The 20,508-nt window shown below is 54.3% G+C and overlaps 1 protein-coding gene across 1 annotated transcript in view; it reads left to right on the top strand.

The window, feature by feature from the left end:
* PLXNA4 (plexin A4) overlaps window positions 1–20,508 on the top strand; it is a 408,926-nt gene that overhangs the window by 76,618 nt on the left and 311,800 nt on the right. Inside the window, exon 3 of the mRNA XM_028525438.2 lies at window positions 5,550–5,732. Coding sequence (XP_028381239.1) covers window positions 5,550–5,732 — 183 coding nt within the window. The remainder of the gene's footprint in view (window positions 1–5,549; window positions 5,733–20,508) is intronic.

Below are 20,508 nucleotides of genomic sequence, written 5' to 3'. Positions count from 1 at the left end.
CCTGTGGGTTAGTTTGGGATATTTGTAAACAGTGATGCCTGGGGTGCAAGGGGCAGCCTGTGGCTGTGGGAGAGACCGTGTCCCAGAATGGAGCTAATTGGTCCACAGGGGCATGGACCTGGTGACCCCTAACTCATTAGCTCCGCGTTTGGACCACTGAGCTCTGGCCTACTTCTGACCTTTCCATAATAAGGACTCGGCGTGGGTTTCTGCAAAGGTGGGGCGACTGTAGATGGGCTCAAACCACTCCACTTAGCAGGGGAGGGGCCACGAGGAACCAGCCCAGGGGCCATGATAACAGGGTGAGGAGTGATTTCGGGGTCAGGTCCCCACTCCACCTCATCACCGGGGCCTTTAGGATGGAGTGGCACAGCGTCAGGGTGATGGTGGTTTCTTACGAGTGAGTCATGGGGGCCCGGGGTCAAGAAACGATGCAGAAGGGCTCCGAAGGAGATGTCTCCATGGTCCACGAGGCCTGCCCCTTCATCAGCCCTTCCCCAAGAGTGTCCGCAGAGATCGCCAGACACTCCAGGGGCTCCTGGGTGGAGGCTTTGCAGCTCTGCCCTGGAGCCTGGGAGATGGCTGCGGGCAGCCACTGGCAGCGTTCTGGGGAGATGGCAGAGCTTTGCAGAGTGCCATTTTCTCTGCAGAGGGGGAGCGATTTCCCTGTAATTGGTAAAGTAACCGTAACTGCTCTGTCATTTGTATGTAGCGACATGTAGTTGCCCAGTAACCTTTGGCACTGTGGGCAAGGGAAGCATGAGATGCTATTAGATCGTAATTTGGAGTGTCAGTGCTGGTTCCCCAGGCCACCTGCACCCATTCCCTCAGGGAGGCCCTTGGGGCCACCACGGGCCTCCGCATCCTGGTCCAGTGGGTCCTGCTCCAGAGACGGGATGCTTGTCACATGTCATTCTCTCCCTGGCATGGGCTATGAGCCCTTCTCTAGGAAGGGACCTCCATGGGTCAGTGGCAGCGGAGTCACTGGGAGGGTATTAAGATGCAGATCTCTGAGCCCCACCCCAAAGTTTCTGATCCAGTAGGTCCGAGAGGGGCCTGAGAATCTGCATTTCTAATGAACGGCACTGCATCTTCCAGATCTGAGACCGCTCGTCTGCTCTGCCCTTCAGCCTCACTGGTCTGACAGATCTTAGGAAGTACCACCTTTGCTATTTCATCTCCATAATATTAGCTCCCTTCATCCTGATAGCACGGCTCTGAGGCAGAGGCCGTGAATTTCCCCAAAGACCCAGGACTTGCTGAGGTTGTCTGAACTGTCCTGGACAAAGAGTAGGAAGCAGAAGCGCTCCCACGGCGCTTAGGAAGTGCCGGACCTGGTGCTGCTTGCACCGAAGCTGTTCCTCCCGACAGCAGTGGAGACTGTTAGTACTGTCCTCCTCCTCCCCGTGAGAAACTGAGGCACAGAGAGCCTAACACGAACTTGCCCAAGGTCACACAGCAACAAGTGGTGGAGCTAGGATTCAACCCGAGGCACTCTGGCTCAAATTCCAAAGTGTTAGGCTCTGTGAAATTAGGCTTTTATTTAGTCATCCATCCGTCTACCCATCCATTTCACACACATGTCTTAACGTACTGTGAACCTGGAACTAGGCTGAAGGTACAAAGATGCATAAAACATGGTCCCGCCCTTGGTCCCTGGAATCCAGTGGGTCATCAGTCTTAATTTATAACCCATGTGTCCCGTGAGGACACCTGTGGAAAGCAGGTTTGGTATCTTGATTGGGGTAGAGGGGGTCCTGGGGGGTGTGGCCCTGTCTGAGACTTCAGTATCTGTTCGCGGGGCTGCCCACATAGGGACCACATGCATTTCCATGCAACAGACCCTGCCTGATTCCCTGCTGAGCATGAAATTGCTCTCTAATAAGCAAACATTATAACGGTGGCCACAGCTCATTCCCGGGTGTTTGCGGCGTGGTGAGAGGAAGGGCTGCAACCTTGGTCTGCAGACGAGGCTGGGCTCCTGATTATAGCCTCGGTGAGTCCCTTCCCGGCTCCTCTGGCTGCCGCTCTAACCTTGCTGTTAATGGGGCCCGGGGGAGGGCTCAGCCAGGGCCAGAGTCCTTTCCACTGCCCAGAGTGCTCAGGAGTCCATGCCAGCCCGCACCCGTCCAAGGCTTTCTTCAATTCGTCTTCCCTTCCAGAGCCCACATGGCCCTGGCCCCTGCTCGCTATGCCCTGGCACCTGTGGGTCTGTGGGCCCTGCAGGACCCTCTGCTTTCTCTGCCCAGAGCTGCAGGTACCCTGTGGCTGCAGCTGCGCTCACACCTGGCAGGTATGCTCCTGGAGAGCTGTGCTCTGGGCAGGAGGCAGGGGAGGGCCCCTCCCAGCAGCCATCCTGCCCCTGCTCCAAGCAGGATTTCCACTGGAAAAATTAATGGGAAACATCACCTTAGATTGATGAAATGCTTTCCTGTTTATCCCGTGTCTTCACACCTGTTATCTCACCTCGACCTCACAACGTCCTTTCCCTGCTATGTTAGAGGCAAGGACATGAGGCTCAGGGGATGGGTGAGGCTGTGCCAGGCTGTCTGGTTGAGAAGCAGCCAAGCTGCTCTGTGAACCCCAATCCTGGGTTTGTTGCACCACTTCAGGGGTAAAAATCCCTCCCCGTCTCCCCAGCTCTGAGGAAACAAAGAGTGAGCCCCCCCTCATGCCACAGCTGGGGGCGCCAGCATCCACGCCCACCTGGGCTGGGCCGGGTCAGAGGCCTCCATCGTGTCTTCACCACCTGGGGCTCCGCTCAGGGGTGCGGGGCAGCCTGGGGAGGGAGCCATCGTTGGCCCTGGAATGCAGTCACCTCGGTAGAAGCCCAGCTGCGGTCTCCTGGTGGTGACACCAGGAGGTAGGCCACTGGGAGGGGCTGGCCCTCAGGCGCAGGTGAGGGCACGGAGGCCTGGCTCCTGGCGCAGCCTCAGGGGAAGCTGTTAGGAGGGGAAGACAGCAGAGCGCTGGCTGCCAGGCCACCCGGCCGAGCTGTCCTCACTTCCTTCTGAGGAAAAACGTCCCTCCCAGGGCCCCCTGGATGTGCCCCGGTGTCACAGCAGCAGGAACTTGCAGGTCCCTGACTATCTGCCTCTGAGCAACAGATGACTCAGTGGTGCAGTTGGTCAAATGCGTGCTGCCTTCCTGTGGGTGGTGGTTTATGTACTTGCCCAGCCAAGGGGAAGAAGGGTTTCAGTCACCAGCCACTCCGAAGTGCAGTTCCAAGGACTGAGCAGCCTGAGCCTCCCCAGTCCAGCGAGCCATGTGTTCGTGCCAGGGGAGGTGGGAGACTGTGAAACAGGGTCTACTTTGCTCCCTACCTTGGTTTCCTCCTGTACAGAGCGGACAGTCAGCCCTTCAGCCTCATCTCTTTAGAACATGGGTCGTCATGGGCAAGGCCTGTCTGCGGATGGTGAGGCCCCTGAGGGCCAGGGGAGGGCTGAGAGTGTCAGGGACAAACCCTCCTGAAGGACCAGAGGCAGGAACAAGCAAGGCCTTGAAGGTGGCTAGCGCGCCCCCTGCTGCCCCTGGAGCACCCCTCGGGGAGGGGCCCCTGTCTTCCCTGTGCCCAAATTTCTCTTCCTCGTTTCTGTCTGTTCCTTTCACTCCCCACCACCTTTGTCTCCCCCCATTTCCCCATTTTAAGGGAGAACTGTGAAGACCAGATGAGACCCTGACAGCTCCCCGCTAACCTGGATTCCTATGGTGGTGGTGGTTGGTTTTTGGAGAGGGGGGAGGTTGTGTTTGGTCTGGAGCTGTTGGACCAGACCTTGCCCGAGAGGCCAGAGGCCATGCAGGCTTGGGGCAGACATCTGCTCTGCATGAACCTGGCCCGGGCTGGCCCGAGTCCCCTGCCCCCGGTCTGCATGCTCCCTACCACAGTGAGAAGAAAGGGAGAGGTCCGAGAGAGGATTGCGATGCCCAGCACGTTGTCTTCCCTGGGACGGACAATGCCTGTCTCGCTCTCCCGGGCGGGAGCCGAGGGGCCCCCGAAGCCCCGAACAGCTCAGAGTTGGCTGCCTTCACAGAGCCCCCTGGCCGCGGCCCGCCTGCTGGTTCTCCAGATGCCGATTCTTTGGCTGGATGGAAGCCTTTAAAAAAGTGACACCTTGTATTTTACTTCACTGCTTTTTTCTGAAAAGTCCAAGGGACGTTTACAAGCATGAGCTCCATGGGTTTTATGGAAGCCCATCAAAAAGCGGGGGCTGTTTCCTTTATCTTTACAGGGTGGAGAATAAAAGTGCAGGGGACGGAACGACTCTTCTAAGACCACACAGTTCTCCCCAGACCGAGCGGGGAATCCAGTGCAGGTCCCGAGGGCCTGGGAGAGGTCTCCCCCCACCAAAGCTGCCTGCTAGGGAGCACCGGGGCCTCCCCACTGGCCACAGCCAGGGTCCTCACAGCTCTGCAGTAGGTCTGAAACTCGTGACCCGCTGCTCACGCAGGGGCCTGGAGGCCTGGAATAAAACAGGGAGAGATTCAGCCGAAACGCTGGGGAGGAAACCAGCCCGAAGCCTCTTCCCGTTGGCTCTCTGACTGCTGAACCGCCCCGGAGTCGGCAGCAAGGGCTGGGGCGGCGTGTGCCGCAGCATACCCAGGGAGTCTTCTCTTGAAGGAATGCTAATAGGTGACTAGCTGGTCTAAAACCGCCTAGGGAACAACATGTTTGGGAAAGGCGTAGGTAATATGAAACATATTTATTCTTAAAAAGACTCCATACGTTTCCTGCAAGTAATCATTGTGAATCTGTTTACATGGTGTAAGAAGGTACTGTTTCCCCAAATTATTTGCTGGAGAACCCCTTTGATGGTAGAGTGTTTTTTTGGGGGGGGGTGGCTGGGTTCCACAGAAGACCCTCTGGGAAGTGCTGGTGCAGCTTCGACAAGGCCGGCACTGCCCTGCCTCGCTGTGCTCGAAAAGAAACAGGGAGCCTGAGCCCGGGCAGTGCGAGGCACCACAGTGGCGTGCGGAGTCCACGCACCAGCCCTCCATTCCTCCCACGCCCCCTGTCCCGAGCCCACTGTCTGTGCCTGTCTCCGCCGCGGTCCTGCCATTCGTGCATCAGTGTTTCTAGGGCTCCCTTCTGTCGTACACCTGCGAGTCCTCCTCCTCGAGGACTCTAACAGTGAGTGTGTAAATGTGGAAACCACACCCCACTCCCCGACACCTGAGCAGAGCCATCGGAAGCCCCCGCTCATGGGTGCTGGCCTGGTGCTTTTCAATGTGACCATGGTGGCGGCAATCTAAGCTACGGAGATGGCCCCTGGAGTGATTGTAGGAGGCGCAGAGAGATCACGGGAGTGTGGAGAAAACAGACTCGAGGAATTTGTGGGGTCATTTTTTTTTAATTTTTTTTACCATGGTCCTGCAACCTACTTGGATGGCTGTCGACAGGTCATTTCACTTCTCTGGAGCTGAGTGGTTCATGTGAAAAAGAGGGATTTATACCACATCTGAGGATTCTTCTAGCCCCACAGTTCCCGGCTCAGTACCTCTGCCTGTTGCCCTGACACTTCCTCCTAATTTTTTTCCTTGTTTATTTTCAGCTCTTAACCATTGACGACAACTTCTGTGGCCTGGATATGAATGCGCCCCTGGGCGTGTCCGAGATGGTGCGTGGCATTCCTGTCTTCACGGAGGACAGGGACCGCATGACCTCTGTCATCGCGTATGTCTACAAGAACCACTCTCTGGCCTTCGTGGGCACCAAAACTGGCAAGCTGAAAAAGGTAGGCCCGCGGTGCTGTCATTTTTTTTTGTTGTGAAGACAGTCTGTCCCCGCGGGATGGATGTAATCTCACGCTCCTTTGCTGTCTTGGGCCTGGCAGGCGAGCGATACAGGTTGGCGGGAAGGAGGTATGTTGCTGTGAGGTCATGAGTGATAATCTCGTCTCTTCTCCGCCTTTGTACTGCAGCAATGGCTGTGGGAATCACATGAAGGGGATATGGATTCCCCTCTTCCTTGGGGCTCTTACCCCAGCCTCACCGGGCCATCCTAAATGGTGTGCTCGCTTGAACTTGGGTTTGTGCCTAAGGCAAGGGCATCGTTAGGCCTGGGTGGTTGGGGACGTGGACAGAGGCAAGGGATGTGCCTGCTCTTCCTGCTTCAGCCCCTCTGGCTTGTACATCCATCTGGAATCTATGCAGGGAAACGGAGGAAAGCTCAGGACCCACTGGAGTTGCTCCTGGGGCTAAGGGTCCAGTTGTGGGACCAGAAACCTTGGACGTAATGGTGCACAGAGCAGTTGCTTGAGGTGGAGCGGGGCAGTGTGATGTGGAGACATGGGCTTTGCCCCTCGTTCTTCAGGGGCACCGGGGGACGGTGGCCCATCAACAGTGTCGGGGGCACCCACCCATCCAGGACTGTTCTCTCGCCCAGCTCTGCTCAGGGGTCTCATGGCAGTGAGTTGGAGCTGGCTCCGTAGGGTGCCCTCCATGCTTGGATGAGAAGCCTTCCTAGGACTGTAGGCCATGGGTCCTGCTTTGTGTCGGATGGTGACCGTTCGCCAGCCCTGTCCTAGGAAAGTATCGGCAACTCCACGTGGAGCCCCTGCTCGTCTTCCTTGGGTTCCCATGGGAATTCTCCGGACACCGTGTGATTCAGACCAATAAAGCCAGCACTACCCGATCTGAGAGCGCCCTGATCCTTACCTGTGAGCTACTGTGCTTCTGAGCACGAGCTCTGGAAGGTCGAGGGGAAATGCCCTCCGCTCGTCCAGTAGGCCGTGCCTGCTCTCCCGGCCCACTGTGAAGTGGCCAGGTCTCGCAGTCGTCTCTGTCTTTGAATTGCACATCTCCTGGAATGGCAGCGAGCTTGTGGTGTGAGAGTGTGCAGGCAGGAGGCAGGGAACAGAGTGTGCGCGAGCTGGGGATGTGTATAGAGTAGTTATGGGGTCGAACCTGGAAGGGAAAGAGTGTCGGTGAAACGCCACAGCACGGGCAAGGAGGATGCTGGCAAAGCAGCCCGCATCCGGTGTTGCTCCTAGAGAGGTGGCACAGGATAAGTGTCAAGTTGATGGATAATTTAATCCTAGTCTATGTAGCTTTAAGAATTGTATTTTGTTGCCCGGAGTCCTGTGGCTCAGTTGGTTGGGCATCGTCCCACAAAGTGAGGAGTCACCAGTTCGATTCCAAGTCAGGGCATGTGCCTGGGTTGTGGGCCCAGTCCCCAATCGGGACATGAGCAAGAGGCAACCAATCGATGTCTCCCTCATGCACTGATGTTTCTCTGCCTCTCTCTGTCCCACCCTTCTCCTCTGTCTGAGAATAAATAAATAAAATCTTTTTAAATAAGAATTATATTTTATAGTTCCCTGCCTTTCTGCAAAGAGTATATTAAATATAACTGAATGTTTTCTCTTTGCACTGTTTTTTTTTTGTTGCGGATGACTTGTGTATTGAGCTGAATTTCAGGGACACCCAGAAAAGGTGTTGTGAGGTGGAGGTGAGTTGTCTCTGCACAAATCCTGTGTCCGTTGCAGCCTCCTGGGGATTTCCCCTAATGCACATTGTCACTCTTCACTTCGACTCGCTGTCAGGAAGCCTGGTCGACTTCAGTGCCTTTCCTCCCCCTCTGCCTGCAGCTCCCGCCCTCAGGGGTCTGGGAAGGCAGACCCCCAAACTTGCTGAAACTGTGTCTAGTAAGCCTCTGAAGCCACCGAGGCAGCACATGCACGAATCATTCCGCACTGTAACTCAGTGAGTGCAGTTTGCTGGGAAAGCGAAATCTGAATACTGAAGGCTTTCCCACATACAGTTCATAACGTGAACTCACACAATGGCATATCTGTTGGCCTGCTTGGCCTGGCTCATTGGGCAAATACATGGTACTGCGAATGAATACGTAAGCAAGGCAATTTGGGGGGCTTTAGCTCTTGTCTCTAGTGAGCCCAGTCTCAGTGAAATGGAGAAGTAACTTACTCCAAGGTGTTCAAAGATTCCCACACCCCAGGTGTCCTACCAGGTGCCAGAGGCTCATTTACTTGCTGGCAAGACCAACTAGATCCTGTAGAAGGATTTTTTTTTTGACTACTGTCTGAGCCGCTTGGAATGTGGTGTCAGAGAAACAAACATTGAGAGTCCAGTGCACATAACAGAACAGTTATTTTCTCCTCGGGAAAAAAAAAAAGAGACCCTATTCCTGGCTGTGGCTGCATCATAAACCCAACACAGCCGACTCCCAAGTCAATGTGCCGCCGTCTGAGGGTGCACCAAAGCCCGTGGGGGCTGGTGTGCTCACCTGCAGGGGGCTGTCTCCTGGCGGTAGGTCAGAGTGGAGCATAATGTGCTGAGGGCTGAGGACCCCCCCTCCCTGGAGCTTGGGTAAGCCAAGTGCATGGAGACAACCCTCATGGGGCAGGCCGCGGGCAGGGCCTGGCCTTGAAGTGTCCCCAGAGGTCAGCCAGGCCCGGGACGACAGGTAATACCCGACCAGCTGGCTTTATACACTGTGGGCCAACACTTCCCATTTTCACTTTGGGGGGTTATGTAAGAACGGTTCTGTTCCAGCCACCTGGGATATTACATTTAATTTCCAGAGCAGCGGTAGGACTGGTGAAGCATAAACATTTGAGAGGTAAGAGCAGAGGGTCGTGATGGGGGAATGAGCCAGCGGCCCTCCTGGGGAGAGCGGGGCCGTCAGCGTGGCCAAACTTTCTGCTCCACGAGCTCGGAGTGGCAGCCTTTTTAATAGTTTTGCTGCAGCCCGGCTACTGCCGCTGCAGACTCAGCAGAGCCGCCCGGGGGGACAGTCTGAATTGGGAAAGGAAGGCCGGCCCGCCGAGTCTGTTGTTTGAAATAATAAAAAGCAAAACCGGCCGGTTTATTTATTTTTCCTAAACAATAGAATTTCCCACCACCCTTGCTCGCTACGCACCACTCCCCTTTCCTTAGAATAACTCTGCCTTGCTTTTCCCAGAGGTTATCGGGACCACATTCACCTCTTGGGCAGAGGCCCAGCCATGGAAAGCATTGGGGCTGCGGGAGGATTTTGCAGGAAGTTTTGTGAGCTCCTGAAAGCCAAGGGTGAGAATAATGGAAATCATACCGTAGCCATAATTACAGAGCTGGCTTCTCTGAGCCCTGTAATAATCTCCTGTGTGTACAAGGGCCTCGCAGAGTTCTTTGCAACATGACAAGGGACCCTCGGTGGGGAGGGGGTAGGCGGAAGCAGAGCGGGGGGGCTGCTGAGAGGAGGGGAGCTTGTTGCAGGTTCTCAGGGTCCAGAAGCTGGGCTGTAGTTATCCATGGGCTGCCCTCAAAATACCTGACTTTTCGTTTTGTTTGGAAGATGTGGGTCCCTGCCATTTGCAACCTGGCCTGCGATGACCACAGTTTCCCTCCTTTAGTGCTCCCATCGCATGAGGCAGGGGACAAGGAGGTGAGGAGAGTGCCAATTGGGTTGTCTTTTATGTTTTCTGATGTGTATGTGTTCCGGCTGGTATTGGCAGCCTCTCTCACGGTGTGTGTTCAAGGCATGTGCTGTTAAGAAATACGGCATGTAAATGTCGCTGCAGTGACCCGGAGGTGCCTGGGAACTCAGAAATAACCGACAGACTGTTCCAGGCCCAATGACAGGTAAACATCTCCAGGCAAACACCATCCCAATGGGCTTCAGGGTGTCTGTGTAAATCTGGAGACCTTTGGCCCAAGTTGGGGTAATGCGGTCAGTGTCCTCTTCTAGGGACAGGATCTCTTTGCTTAAACATTTCAGCTGGAACTCCCACCCCTTTGCTTCTCTGCTTTTTGCTTTCCTGCCACTAAGTGATCATATTTTATGGCCGCCGCTCAGCCGTGAATTACTGCCTAACATTAGCAGGAGAGACTAATGCTCACAGTGAACCAAAACATCATAAACTTCCACTCGAGGTGTGATTGCCCCTTTCATTTTGTTATTGCATCTTTCCTGGGTGTTTTACAAGGTAAACTGTTCACAGCCAAGGGGCTGAGCACTCTGGGTGTCGGTGAGGCGGCAGCTGGGCTGGCCGGCCCGGTAGGACATGTGCGGCTGGCGTGTGCATGTGTGTGCACCAACCGCAGCGTGCCGGCCTCTCTCGGTGGGAACTGGGTGTGTGTCTGCTTGCAGGGTCCATAGGAGTGGAAAGCCCCCAAATCATTCTTTCTGGGAGTTGTCATGCAGAAGAGTTTAATCTTGCTCATTTATTTTTTTCTGGAGCCAGTTTGGAAATGGATTTGCTTGTGTTCCGCAGCCTCTGAGCTCGGGCCCAGAGGGTTAACACAGCCGGAGGCGGAGTGGGGCAGAGGGAGACCTGCCCGGGGCTGTGTTATGCTGACCACAAGTGCTTGTAAACGGATGGGGGTGTGGGTGCACGCGATGCCTGAGTCATAGAGCCAAGTCAGGCAAGAGCAGGGCAGCCCCTGCTTGGCAACTTCCTCGGTGTATCTGAGGCTTTTTTTTTTTAAATATTCACCTGGGATTTTGAATGAATTTTAACTGAAAAGAAATTCGTGCCATAGAAAGCACTCCGGACGGCTGGAGGCATCACATAGCTGATAGAGATACAGTGTGGCACTCCAGCTCACCTGGGAGGTCGAGAGCGTTTGGTGCAGCATTTGGTCAGTGAGCTCAGCTGCGTTACAAGTTTCTCCAACCAGAGCTACCGGCCAGTCTGCAAGTGGTTCGATGCCCAAGGAGAAAGAAAAAGAAATATGGGTTAATCAATGCTGAACAGTTTTCATTATGGAAAAAGCATCGTGGCGCTTTTATGTGGTCATTGTTGTCTTGTTGTTTTGCATTCCCTACCCCCTGGGCATACAAGCATGAAGCCTGTTTAGATCCCAACCTGTGGATGAAGTTGGGGGTGGGGAGGCTGCTGTTGAGGTGCTGTGGACCGAAGACCACTAGAGATGTTCCAGGGGTACCGTCCTTCCTCTGGTCCCACATCGGAGCAGGGTCAGGAGGTGGCTGTTCTGTCATTAGTGCTGTAAGCCTGGGGATCCTCGGGACTGGCCTCCAGAACAACTTCGCCTCATGTCGACCAGTCCACTGCTCACGGTCCTCCTCCCACCTCCTTCTCACCTCCTCTGCTGGGCTTTAAGACTTTTTGTTCACGTTTCCTTGGTAGGCAGCTATGGAGAGCAGCTAAGTGGGTCCGTGTCCTCTTGGGCATAGATTACATTCTCAGGCATTATTAAGACCCACTGGCACTATCGTCTCCCTTTTCCTTACTAGGTGGTGGCCCCAACCACTGTCCCTGTCTGGCTCTGGGGAGACCTCGGATGGTCGCTCAGAGCTGACCTGAGCAGGCACAGGGTGGGGGAGTGGCGGGGGGGGGGTCCTCACGAGGCAGTCTTTGCTGCATCTCCTCTCAAAGCTGCTCAAAGCCAGTCGCTGGGGCACAGACTCAATCTCCCCCTGGTGTCCTCTCGGAACACTCCTTGAGATCCCCAGAAAACACCACTTCCGTCCATATTTTAAATGATCGTGGCGAGTGCCTATGATTTAAGGAGATGGTTTTAAGTGAGCTTTGCCACGTCAAGATTTACTGATACATGTGTGCCACTTTTTTGGAATCATATGGGTGTATATTTATATGTGCACATTTGTATCAAAGTGGCCCTGCCCATAAATTAAAATACAGAGACATTAACGTTGAAGAGCGTGCTTCAGGAACACCCCAAATCATGGGACGCGCTCAGTCAGCTGGTGCCGAAATGCCAGACACGCTGGAGGAATTTATCCAGTGACACATGCAATTGAAGTAAAATATTGTGCTTTACAAGAACGTGTCATTAAAATGAAAACTAGCAGCATATCAGGAGTCTGGCCATGTAACCAAGACAACAAAGATGGGGAAGGATGAAAGACATGATGTACCAGAGGAAGAGGGAGGAGGCAGAGGCAAGGAGAGGAAGTGGAGCCCCAGCTGTAAATGGTCCCCTCATTGCTGGGCCCGCAGCTGGGAGACTCTGGATCGGAGGAGAACAGAGTCGTTGCAGATGCTGGCGGAGGCTCTCGGCGAGCGCAGGGCTGGGGGCTCTTCGTGACCTGAAATCTCTAAGGCTCCCTCCTCAGCCACTTCAGTGGGGAAGGTAGTGGCAGCCGGACTGACTCAGAGCCCACCCACTGAAGCTGGGGTCTGCTTGTTCTGGAGCGACTTCCTGTGGACGTGGCCATGCCGCCTGCCTCTCGGGTGTGTCACGGTGTTTTATCCACCAGCTGTGGTTTCTCATAGAGGCGTTCGCACGGACTTCTAAAATAGCTCTCTCAAGTCTCCCACGTGCACTCCATACCTTCTACCGCGGCCCAGGAGACACGGGTATGTTGGTGACGGGTTGCTGTGTAAGAAACTAACCCACACACAGAGCCTTAAAACAGCGTGTGTTCTTGTATAGACTCCGTGGGTCGGGAGTCCCGGCGTGGCTTAGCTGGGTCCTCTGGCTCCGGGCCGCTCACAGACGACAGTCCAGGTGTCAGCTGGAACCGCAGCCATCCACGGGCTCAAGGCTGGGATGGGGGAGAATCCACTGTCAATATCATACACGCGGCTGTTGGCGAGCCTCCCATCCTCACTGGAGACATTAGTCCCTGGCCACAAGGGTCTCCCTGTGACAGGCATTCATACAGCATGGCAGCTGAGACAGACAGACAGACAGAGAGGGGGTACAAGAGGACAGCCACAGTCTTTTTGAACCCTAACTTCAGAAGGGATACCTCATCTCTTTTGCTGCATTCTGTTCATTAGGACTAAGCTGAGTGGTCCAGCCCACATTCAGCAGCTGCCGCATCCTTGGCTGCCGCATCCACAAGGGTGCGAATACCAGGAAGCAGGGGTCGTTGAGGTCATTTTAGAGGCTGCCTGCCACATTAGGGCTTTGTTTATGGGCCATCAAGAGTACCTGCACCAACCCTCTGAAACTCCAAGTTAACTTTGGTGGTGTGGGAGGGGGCACAGCCCCCCTCAGAGACAAAAGCCTCCCCGACACTGGATCCTGTCTCCCAGGTTCCTGGGTGTTGGTTGTGCAGGTGTATCAGAGAGTCCAGAGGGCCCAGAGTTGCCTGCCACACCCACAGGGCCAGCAGGGGAGGAGCCACGCTCTGTAGGAGGCCTGGGAGCCCTGGAAAGCAGGCCCAGGTGCTCTGTTCATGCTAGGGAGAGGGTGGTGTGGATGGGGGTGGATGGGGGTAGATGGGACGGACTTGGGTTTGAAATCAATGACTGATGAACACTCAGCACAGACAAGGAGAACCCACGCCTTCTGACCTTGACCTCTTTTGGCAACCACCTAGCTCTTTAGGAAGGGCTCATTTTCCTGAGAATTGGAGCTGGCAGCAAAGAGAGGATGGGGAGCAAACCCTGTGCTTTCAACACCTGCAGGCACCGGGCACCGTCCTAGGTGTTTTGTGTGCGCTATGTACCTTGATTATCTCACATCATTCTCAACGTTTCCTTTCAGGGCAAATACTGCCACCTCCATCTTACACACGAGGAAAGGGACTGAGTAAGTCACCGGAGGTCCCGAGATCTGATCTAAGGTCTTCCCTTTGACTGCTTTATCTAGCAATGGACTCTGCCGAGGCTTTGCTCTTGGGCTGTGGGTAGATCTTATCTCCACAGCCGTGAGAAGAAGTGGTCACCTGGCCTCCTGTACCCGGTCTGTGTGCCTATAGCTCTGCATTTAAGTGTCCCAGCCACACCGGGGACGCAGGCCCTCCAGCTCAGCCTTCAGCCATGGTTCTGTGCATGCTGAGTCTTCCAGGGCCTGGGCTCAGTTTAAACACCAAGGAAGAGGCTCCCACCTGAGAAACAATAGGATTCCCACCTGCGTGGCGGTTCTTGCCTCACCCATGTTCTTGCTCCATGGGCAGCTTTCCTCTCAAGGAGCAATTACGCTGGAACCCAGACCAGGTCCCACCATAGAGCGGGCGATGGCCTTGGGGAGGGGCGGGAGGGTTTCGGGAAAACAGACAAGCTGTGCTTTTCTACTTACCGCCGACCTGCCGCCTGGGACACGCTCGGGGTGTGTCCTTGTCTTTTCGGTTCTCATGCTCTCTCCCAACAGACAGCCTCTGGGACTGTGCTCGTGGCCGTCCTTCCCGTGGCAGGTCACCCAGGGTCCTTGTCCTCACTCACTGGGAAGATGGCTGCTTCTGCTCAGTCGTGTCCCGTAACTGCTCTGCAGGCCCTCTGGAGCTGGGGGCCTGATAATGCCGTCTCTTTTTTAGCCTCTGTCCCCACCACCCTGCCCCGCCTCCTTCTTTTTCCTTAATACCTGTCCCCTTAACCCGAGCTTCTTGGCCCCTCTCCCAGTCCTGTACCTACTTTTCCCACTTTTCCCCTCTCAGCTCTTTCTTCCTGGCGTTATGTAGTATTGTATTCTCAATTTATGATAATCCACTCATAAACATTATCTTGACCAATTTGCCCAGGATGATTGTATGTCTCGAGGCAGCTCTGGCCCCGTAATGAGAGGCTTTATAAATTGGGTGACTTAAGGGACAGAGTGATTGTGTGGGTCGGTTTGAAAAAACATTGATTTTTGACTTTCAAACTCCTTTTGTAGACTGCCAATTTTTCCAGCCCACGAATCTTCAACTCGCATCATATTGATGGTACAGGAGGAGTCACTGAGTATCCAGAACTAGGCAAAACGATATGAATTTTTATGGCTGAGCTAGTGGCAGCAGTTTGGAGGGCCTTGTCAGTCACGGAAAGCTCGCAAGGAGGTGCCCTGTTGGAATGTGCTGGAAGGGGCCCTCGGATGCTTTCCAAGCCTTTCTTCACCTTCCATCCTCAGGTAGACAGCACATATATGCACACAGGCATGGCCGCATGCCCCCTCCCACACGCACACGCACACTGGGATCATACATACCTCACTCCATGCACACCCGTGCGCACCCCATACACGCTCACTTTGGAGCCAGGCCCTCCTCTTTGCACTCCAGCCTGGGGCTGGTGCCCCCTGTACTCTGCCCTCTTGGTCGGAGCCCCGCCTCCCTCGTGTTCTCTCTGGGAAATTAGCAGCACACCATCTAATCGGTTTACCTCTGACTCACCCACTTCGGCTGCAAGATGATGACAGAGTAGAGCTATTTAGCTGTCAAACGTGCTGACTGCTGCCCAGACGGACAGTGCCTCAAACAGCAGAGTGGCTTCTTCCTCCTCTGTGTGACGGTAATGAGTCTCCCAGTTGCTTTTTTAAGTGCTTTCTTGCATCTGCCTTTAATTTTCATGCCTCTTGCCTGCTGACCTTGCTTCCCAGCAGCCAGCCTAAGTGTGATTCCCATAATTAGCTTAGTGATAATTTAATCTCTCTACTTCACATGTGTTTTTGAGGGGCGTGGGTCTGGGGACAGGGGAAGGGGAACTTCACACCTTCTTTGGCCTTCAGTTTTGTCTGGACTTTCTCTGTCCCGGGCAGAAACCGATGGGAGTAGATGGGTTAGATGAGGGGATATAGGGAGAGAGAAGCCCGTGGCATCATGGGTAGACTCTGGATAGGAAGCTGAAACAAAGCTCTCTTTATTTCCATCTTTAAGGAGGATTCTCTTTCTTTATCCCTATTTCTCCCTAAACGTAGGAAGACAAGTTAAGTGTAGGCATACATACACAGCACTTTAAGATGCTTAGGTGAGAAGAAGCTTGAAAATATGAAAACAAGATACTTCCTCAGTGGTCATGGCAACCATTCTCTTAAGGCAGAGCAAGGCGAGAAGGAGCAAAGGAGCCACTGAATGCCACCCTGCTGCTTCCCTCCTCCACATGGAGGCATCCTGGCAGTCTTAAGAGCCTAGTGTCTGCCCAGGTCTTTATCCGGGGTTGCTCAGGCCTCTAAACTGTTAAGAACCAGACCTGCATGCTATTCGAAGAGTCGGAACTGACAGCCGGGAAATCTCGACTTTGTTGCTGGCTGCACTTCTGATTTTGGACAAATTGTTTATCCACACGTATTTCACCTTTTGAGCCGGGAGCGTATGAATGTATGCACACTCCATCTCTTTTGTGAATGAGCTGAGGATAATCGGGCTGCGCATCTGTAGAGCCCTCCTGGATTTACTGGGAGGAAAAACACTGACAGAAAGGAAGACGAGGGTGAGATCACGTGACTTGCTGTGCTCCGTAAACACCTAAGGAGAGTATTCAAACTCCACGGATGTAAACAGCCACGTGAACCCAGCCTGGAGCGTGGAAGGTCTCCAGGGGCGGGAGTCTCCACGGGAAACCTTGGATGCTCCAAATAGACACACTAACCAGCCCTTGCGGGATTTAACCGTGTGCACGTGAGCATGCACACGCGTTCGAGAGCTCTTTGGAAGAACGTCAGGTAGCCCGTCGAGGAAGACGGGCGATGGCATTCAGCTGGGCCACCCTTGGCTGCTTGCTGTGCTCCCGCTGCATGTGAGGGGCTGGGGAGAGTAAGCTGGGTGAGGGCAGGGGCGCAGGCAGGGCACACTGAGCTCCGAAAAGCTTGGGCTCCTTCCTACCACTTCCTGCAGGCTGCAAACTAGGGCTTTGATTTATGAGCTAACATTTAATTAAAAGAACAGCAGGAAAAAAAAATCTCCTTTTTCCTCTACAGGATAAATGATTCACAATCTGAACCCATTTCGTTTTGTTTTGTTTTTTCCAAATGCCCCAGTGCAGCGGGACTGAGCGCAGGTGTGTGTGACGGGACGTTGGCCCCGGGCTCTGGGTCCGAGCCCTCTGAGGACGCTCTCTGCCCCCATGGCTGACCCAGCCTCTGTCCTCCGGGTCCTGCTGTGTAGCCCTCGCGCCTGCTTCTGGCTGCTGGTTCTTGTCCTGTGTTGCAGTTTCTCTTTGTGCTTTGTTCTAACGTCCTGACTTGAAGAGATGCTCTCAGTTCCGTTCTGAGCTGCTTGTAGAACTGTTCTTCCTTCAACTGCAACGATGCTGCCTTCCGTGCTCACTCCCACTTCTCGGTACGCTTCGGTTCGCTTCTCTGACAGCCCCTCATTCCACCCACTGGCACTTCCCAGGACGGACTTGACCAGACTCCCAGCCTCTGCTCTCCAGAGGCCCCTCTTCTCTAGTGCGGCTCTGTCCGACGTGGCCCTGACCCCCCTGTGCTTGGCTGTAAACTTGGCCTTTCTTGGGGGACAACCTTTATTCACCATCACTGTCCATCACCATTAGTGGTGTGATAGGGACCTCTCTTTTCTGCGGGTCCTACCTTTTAGAAGTACCGATGCTTATTTGATATTTAGAAATGTATTTCTTCCTATTCGAGAGGTATCAGGTTCACCCTTCCTGGTATTTCCACGCCTCCCTCCATCAGGAAGGGTCGTGGGGCCCTGTGCATTGGCTGCAGAAGCAGGAACCAGGTGTCCTCACCCTGGCCAAGGACCCACCTGCCACTGCCCTCCTGTGACTTTTGAGCAGCACTGGAGTGGCCACTGTGGCCTCTTGGCTCCAAAGCATGAAGGGAAACCCGACCGTGAAACATACCGGAAAACCACAGGGGAACTGACCGGCAAAAGCCTCCAGGTAAATAAGCCAGAAAACCAGCTGCTGGGCCACAGCGAGGTGGCTTGAGCCAGCGGCAGGAAGTTGGGTTTGCACTTGGTGACAGACTCTTCACCCTCTCCACCGCTGACTCACTTCAAGGGACAAGGGACAATCACCCCCCCCCCCTTTTGCAGGCCTTCAGCCCTATTTGCAGTGAGCAACAGGGGGAATGAGCAGCACCCCCCGCCCCCGCCCTCTGCCTGCTATTGCACTTATAAATACTGTCACATAACGTCCTGGCGTTGCATGAGGGGAGGTTCTTGGGGACAGAGCACCGTGTCCCAGTTACGGTGCTGGTTATTGCTCACCAGGCATTTCAAACAGCGTGTGAGAATCCATAGACTCGCCCTAACATACCAGCTCCCCATACGTGGGTCTCTGGGACCCAGGGGAGGCCCGGGGGCCAACACCCCAGGCCTCGCCCAGCCTGCTACCTGCCGCTGTCACCTGCACCTGCCCTCTTTGGTCAGCTGAAGGAAGGACCCCCGTGCCTCTGCCTACTTTATGGGACCAGCAGTGATGTCCGTCCACTTTCTACCTTGTCAAAATGATGTTGCCCAGAGCACTCTGAGGCCCTGAGGCTGTTCTGCAAGATGAGATCATTGGTACTAAATTTGTCTCTGCTGACAGCCCACAACTGGGTTCCAGGCCCCTGGCAGGCTTAGGGGGTAGTCGGCTGGGAGCAAGTCCCGGAGGTGCCCCAGCCGCTGCCACCCCTGCCGTCTGCAGAGAGGGGCTTCCGTCTCCTCCGATACTTCTCACCTCTCTGCTCTCAGCCTCCTAGGGTCCCTGTTCTAAAGATTTGCTTTTGTCCCCAGGACCCCAGCTTGGTCCTGAAAGCTTAAAGGGCCAGCATAAAACCAGGTTAGAGGGAGTGCCCAGACTAGGTGAGCAATGGCACGCACTTCCTTGTCTCTTCTTGTGTGTGGACAGCAATCCTGCATCGCAAGCACTGACGGGTGGGGTTTTGCAAGTCTGCCTCCCAGGACATGAGTGAAGCTGGGTATCAGAGCCTAAAAGAGCCCCTCTCCTCCCCACACTCCCACAGGTCTGTGGTCTGTTGTTCTGACAGATGAGCTTAGAGCTCCAAGGGTCCCAGGGACTAGAAACAAGACTTGGGGGCCCCGTTAAGAAACCAGGGCCAGTTGAAACTGGAGGACAGGACAGGCTGCTGCTCTCCCTCCCGGCAGGGGGCTGGGCCAAGGAGCTGCAGAGAAACAGCAGGTGAGGTGAGCAGCTTCCCTGCTGGGAGGACGTAGCCAGGGGCACCTTCAGAGAAGTCAGCCCTGGGGGGATGAAGGGCGGGGGGGGGGCAACAGACAGCTCAGTGGGGTCTGGCTATGTGTTAGTTTCCTATCGCTGCTCTAACAGATCACCACAAAGTTACTTAGCAATAACCCAAGTGTGCTGGATGACAATCAGCCAGATACCCCACACCCGTCTCGCTGGGCTAACATCAAGATGCTGGCAGACTCTTGTTCTCTTCTGGAGGTTCCAGGGATGAGTCTGTGTCCACCTTTTCTAGCTTTCAGGGGCTGCTCATGTTCCTTGGATCATGACCCCTTTCCCCGTTTTCAAAGCCAGCAACCTTGCATCTGCTTGAGCCTTCCTCCTTGGTCCCGCCACCTACTAACCACAGCTGGGAGAGGCTTCCCATTGTTACAGACCCATGTGACTAGACTGGGTTCCCCTGCATAATCTTTAGCAAAAGCTGGCTCCTGGGAAGGTCAAAATCACTGCTTCATAGTCAGGGCTTAATCAGGAGGGGAAGAGAGAGGGCGAAAAGTGAGAAAAAGTGAGCAGCTACCATGTGCGAGGCCCTTTGCTACCATAAAACACTTTTTTTTTCTTCCTGTGTGCATTTCAGAGCTCAGTTTGACTTCCCCACCAAAAACCCAGCTCTGTGCTGTCTGAGGCTGGGTCACATGGACAGTCTGAGGCTCTAGAGAGGAAGCCCTGGGTAATAACATCTTGGGTAGGCTCCCCTGATCCTCCACCCACCACCCCTGCTGGACACTTCTGAGCCTTCCAGAGCTTGTGTTCTGAGCCTCAGAGAGAGTGGGCCTTTTTTCTCACTGCCTGTAGAAATCCCTGAACGTGCCCACAGGCATCTCTGCTTACAGGATTGATCTCCACTGGGCTTGTGAAAAGGAACAGCTGATGTGTTATATAATTCCTTTTCTCTTCAAACGTGTGTGTAACAGTATGTGCATAAATATAGTGTGTGTGGGGGGGAGGGGAGCTGTTCCTGGAAAAGCTGAGAGGACCTGCTTGCCATTTTTGATGACTTATTCTAAACCAGCCCTCTGTCTCTCTTCTCACCCCGTTCTGCTTCTCCCACTCCTGCAGGAAGGGCGGGGGGGGGGGAGGGGAGGTCCCGGCAGCACGCAGGGAGAGGGGCGCTAGGAGCACTGTCGGGCCTTTTGACATCTTTCCCCAGAAGGCCAGGACTTCCCCGTCTGGCCTCACTCAGCTCCTCGCATTGCTGAGAAGAGAATGTCTTTCCCTCCAAGTTCACTGGGATTGAGTGTGCAAACGAATAACAGTGTTAGAAAAAAATGACCTGTGTAGGATATGCATGGTATATGTGTACAAACATTAATTTACAAAGGGGTGCACGGGGCCAATTTTTAAAGACTTTTCTAAATGTGAACTATAATGTCTCAACAATACCACATGTGTGTCTTTTCAAGTGTCATAGTTTCAGTTAAAGATTTTTCTATCTTTGTCATAATCACTTCACATCGTATGCCCAGTTGATACCGGATCAGAGTTTTCTGCCACTCTGTTCCAGAGGACGGAGAACTAGGCAGGGCTCCTCCAGCTTGGCCACCCCGGCACGGCCGGGAAGCACACCCGGGCATGCCTGGGAACCAGCCAGGGAGCCAGCTGGAGCCTGGGCGTGGGATTAGGTGGACGGGCGTGTGAGAGCCACATGTAATTACCTCGGATGGCGTTGGAGGGGACAGGTGTTTCATTAATTTTGAGAGGTTTGGAACATTTTAACTGTGCCGTG

The sequence above is a fragment of the Phyllostomus discolor genome, chromosome 10, assembly GCF_004126475.2.
Source record: "Phyllostomus discolor isolate MPI-MPIP mPhyDis1 chromosome 10, mPhyDis1.pri.v3, whole genome shotgun sequence".
NCBI lineage: Eukaryota > Metazoa > Chordata > Mammalia > Chiroptera > Phyllostomidae > Phyllostomus > Phyllostomus discolor.
This window is presented reverse-complemented; position numbering and strand designations above follow the sequence as displayed.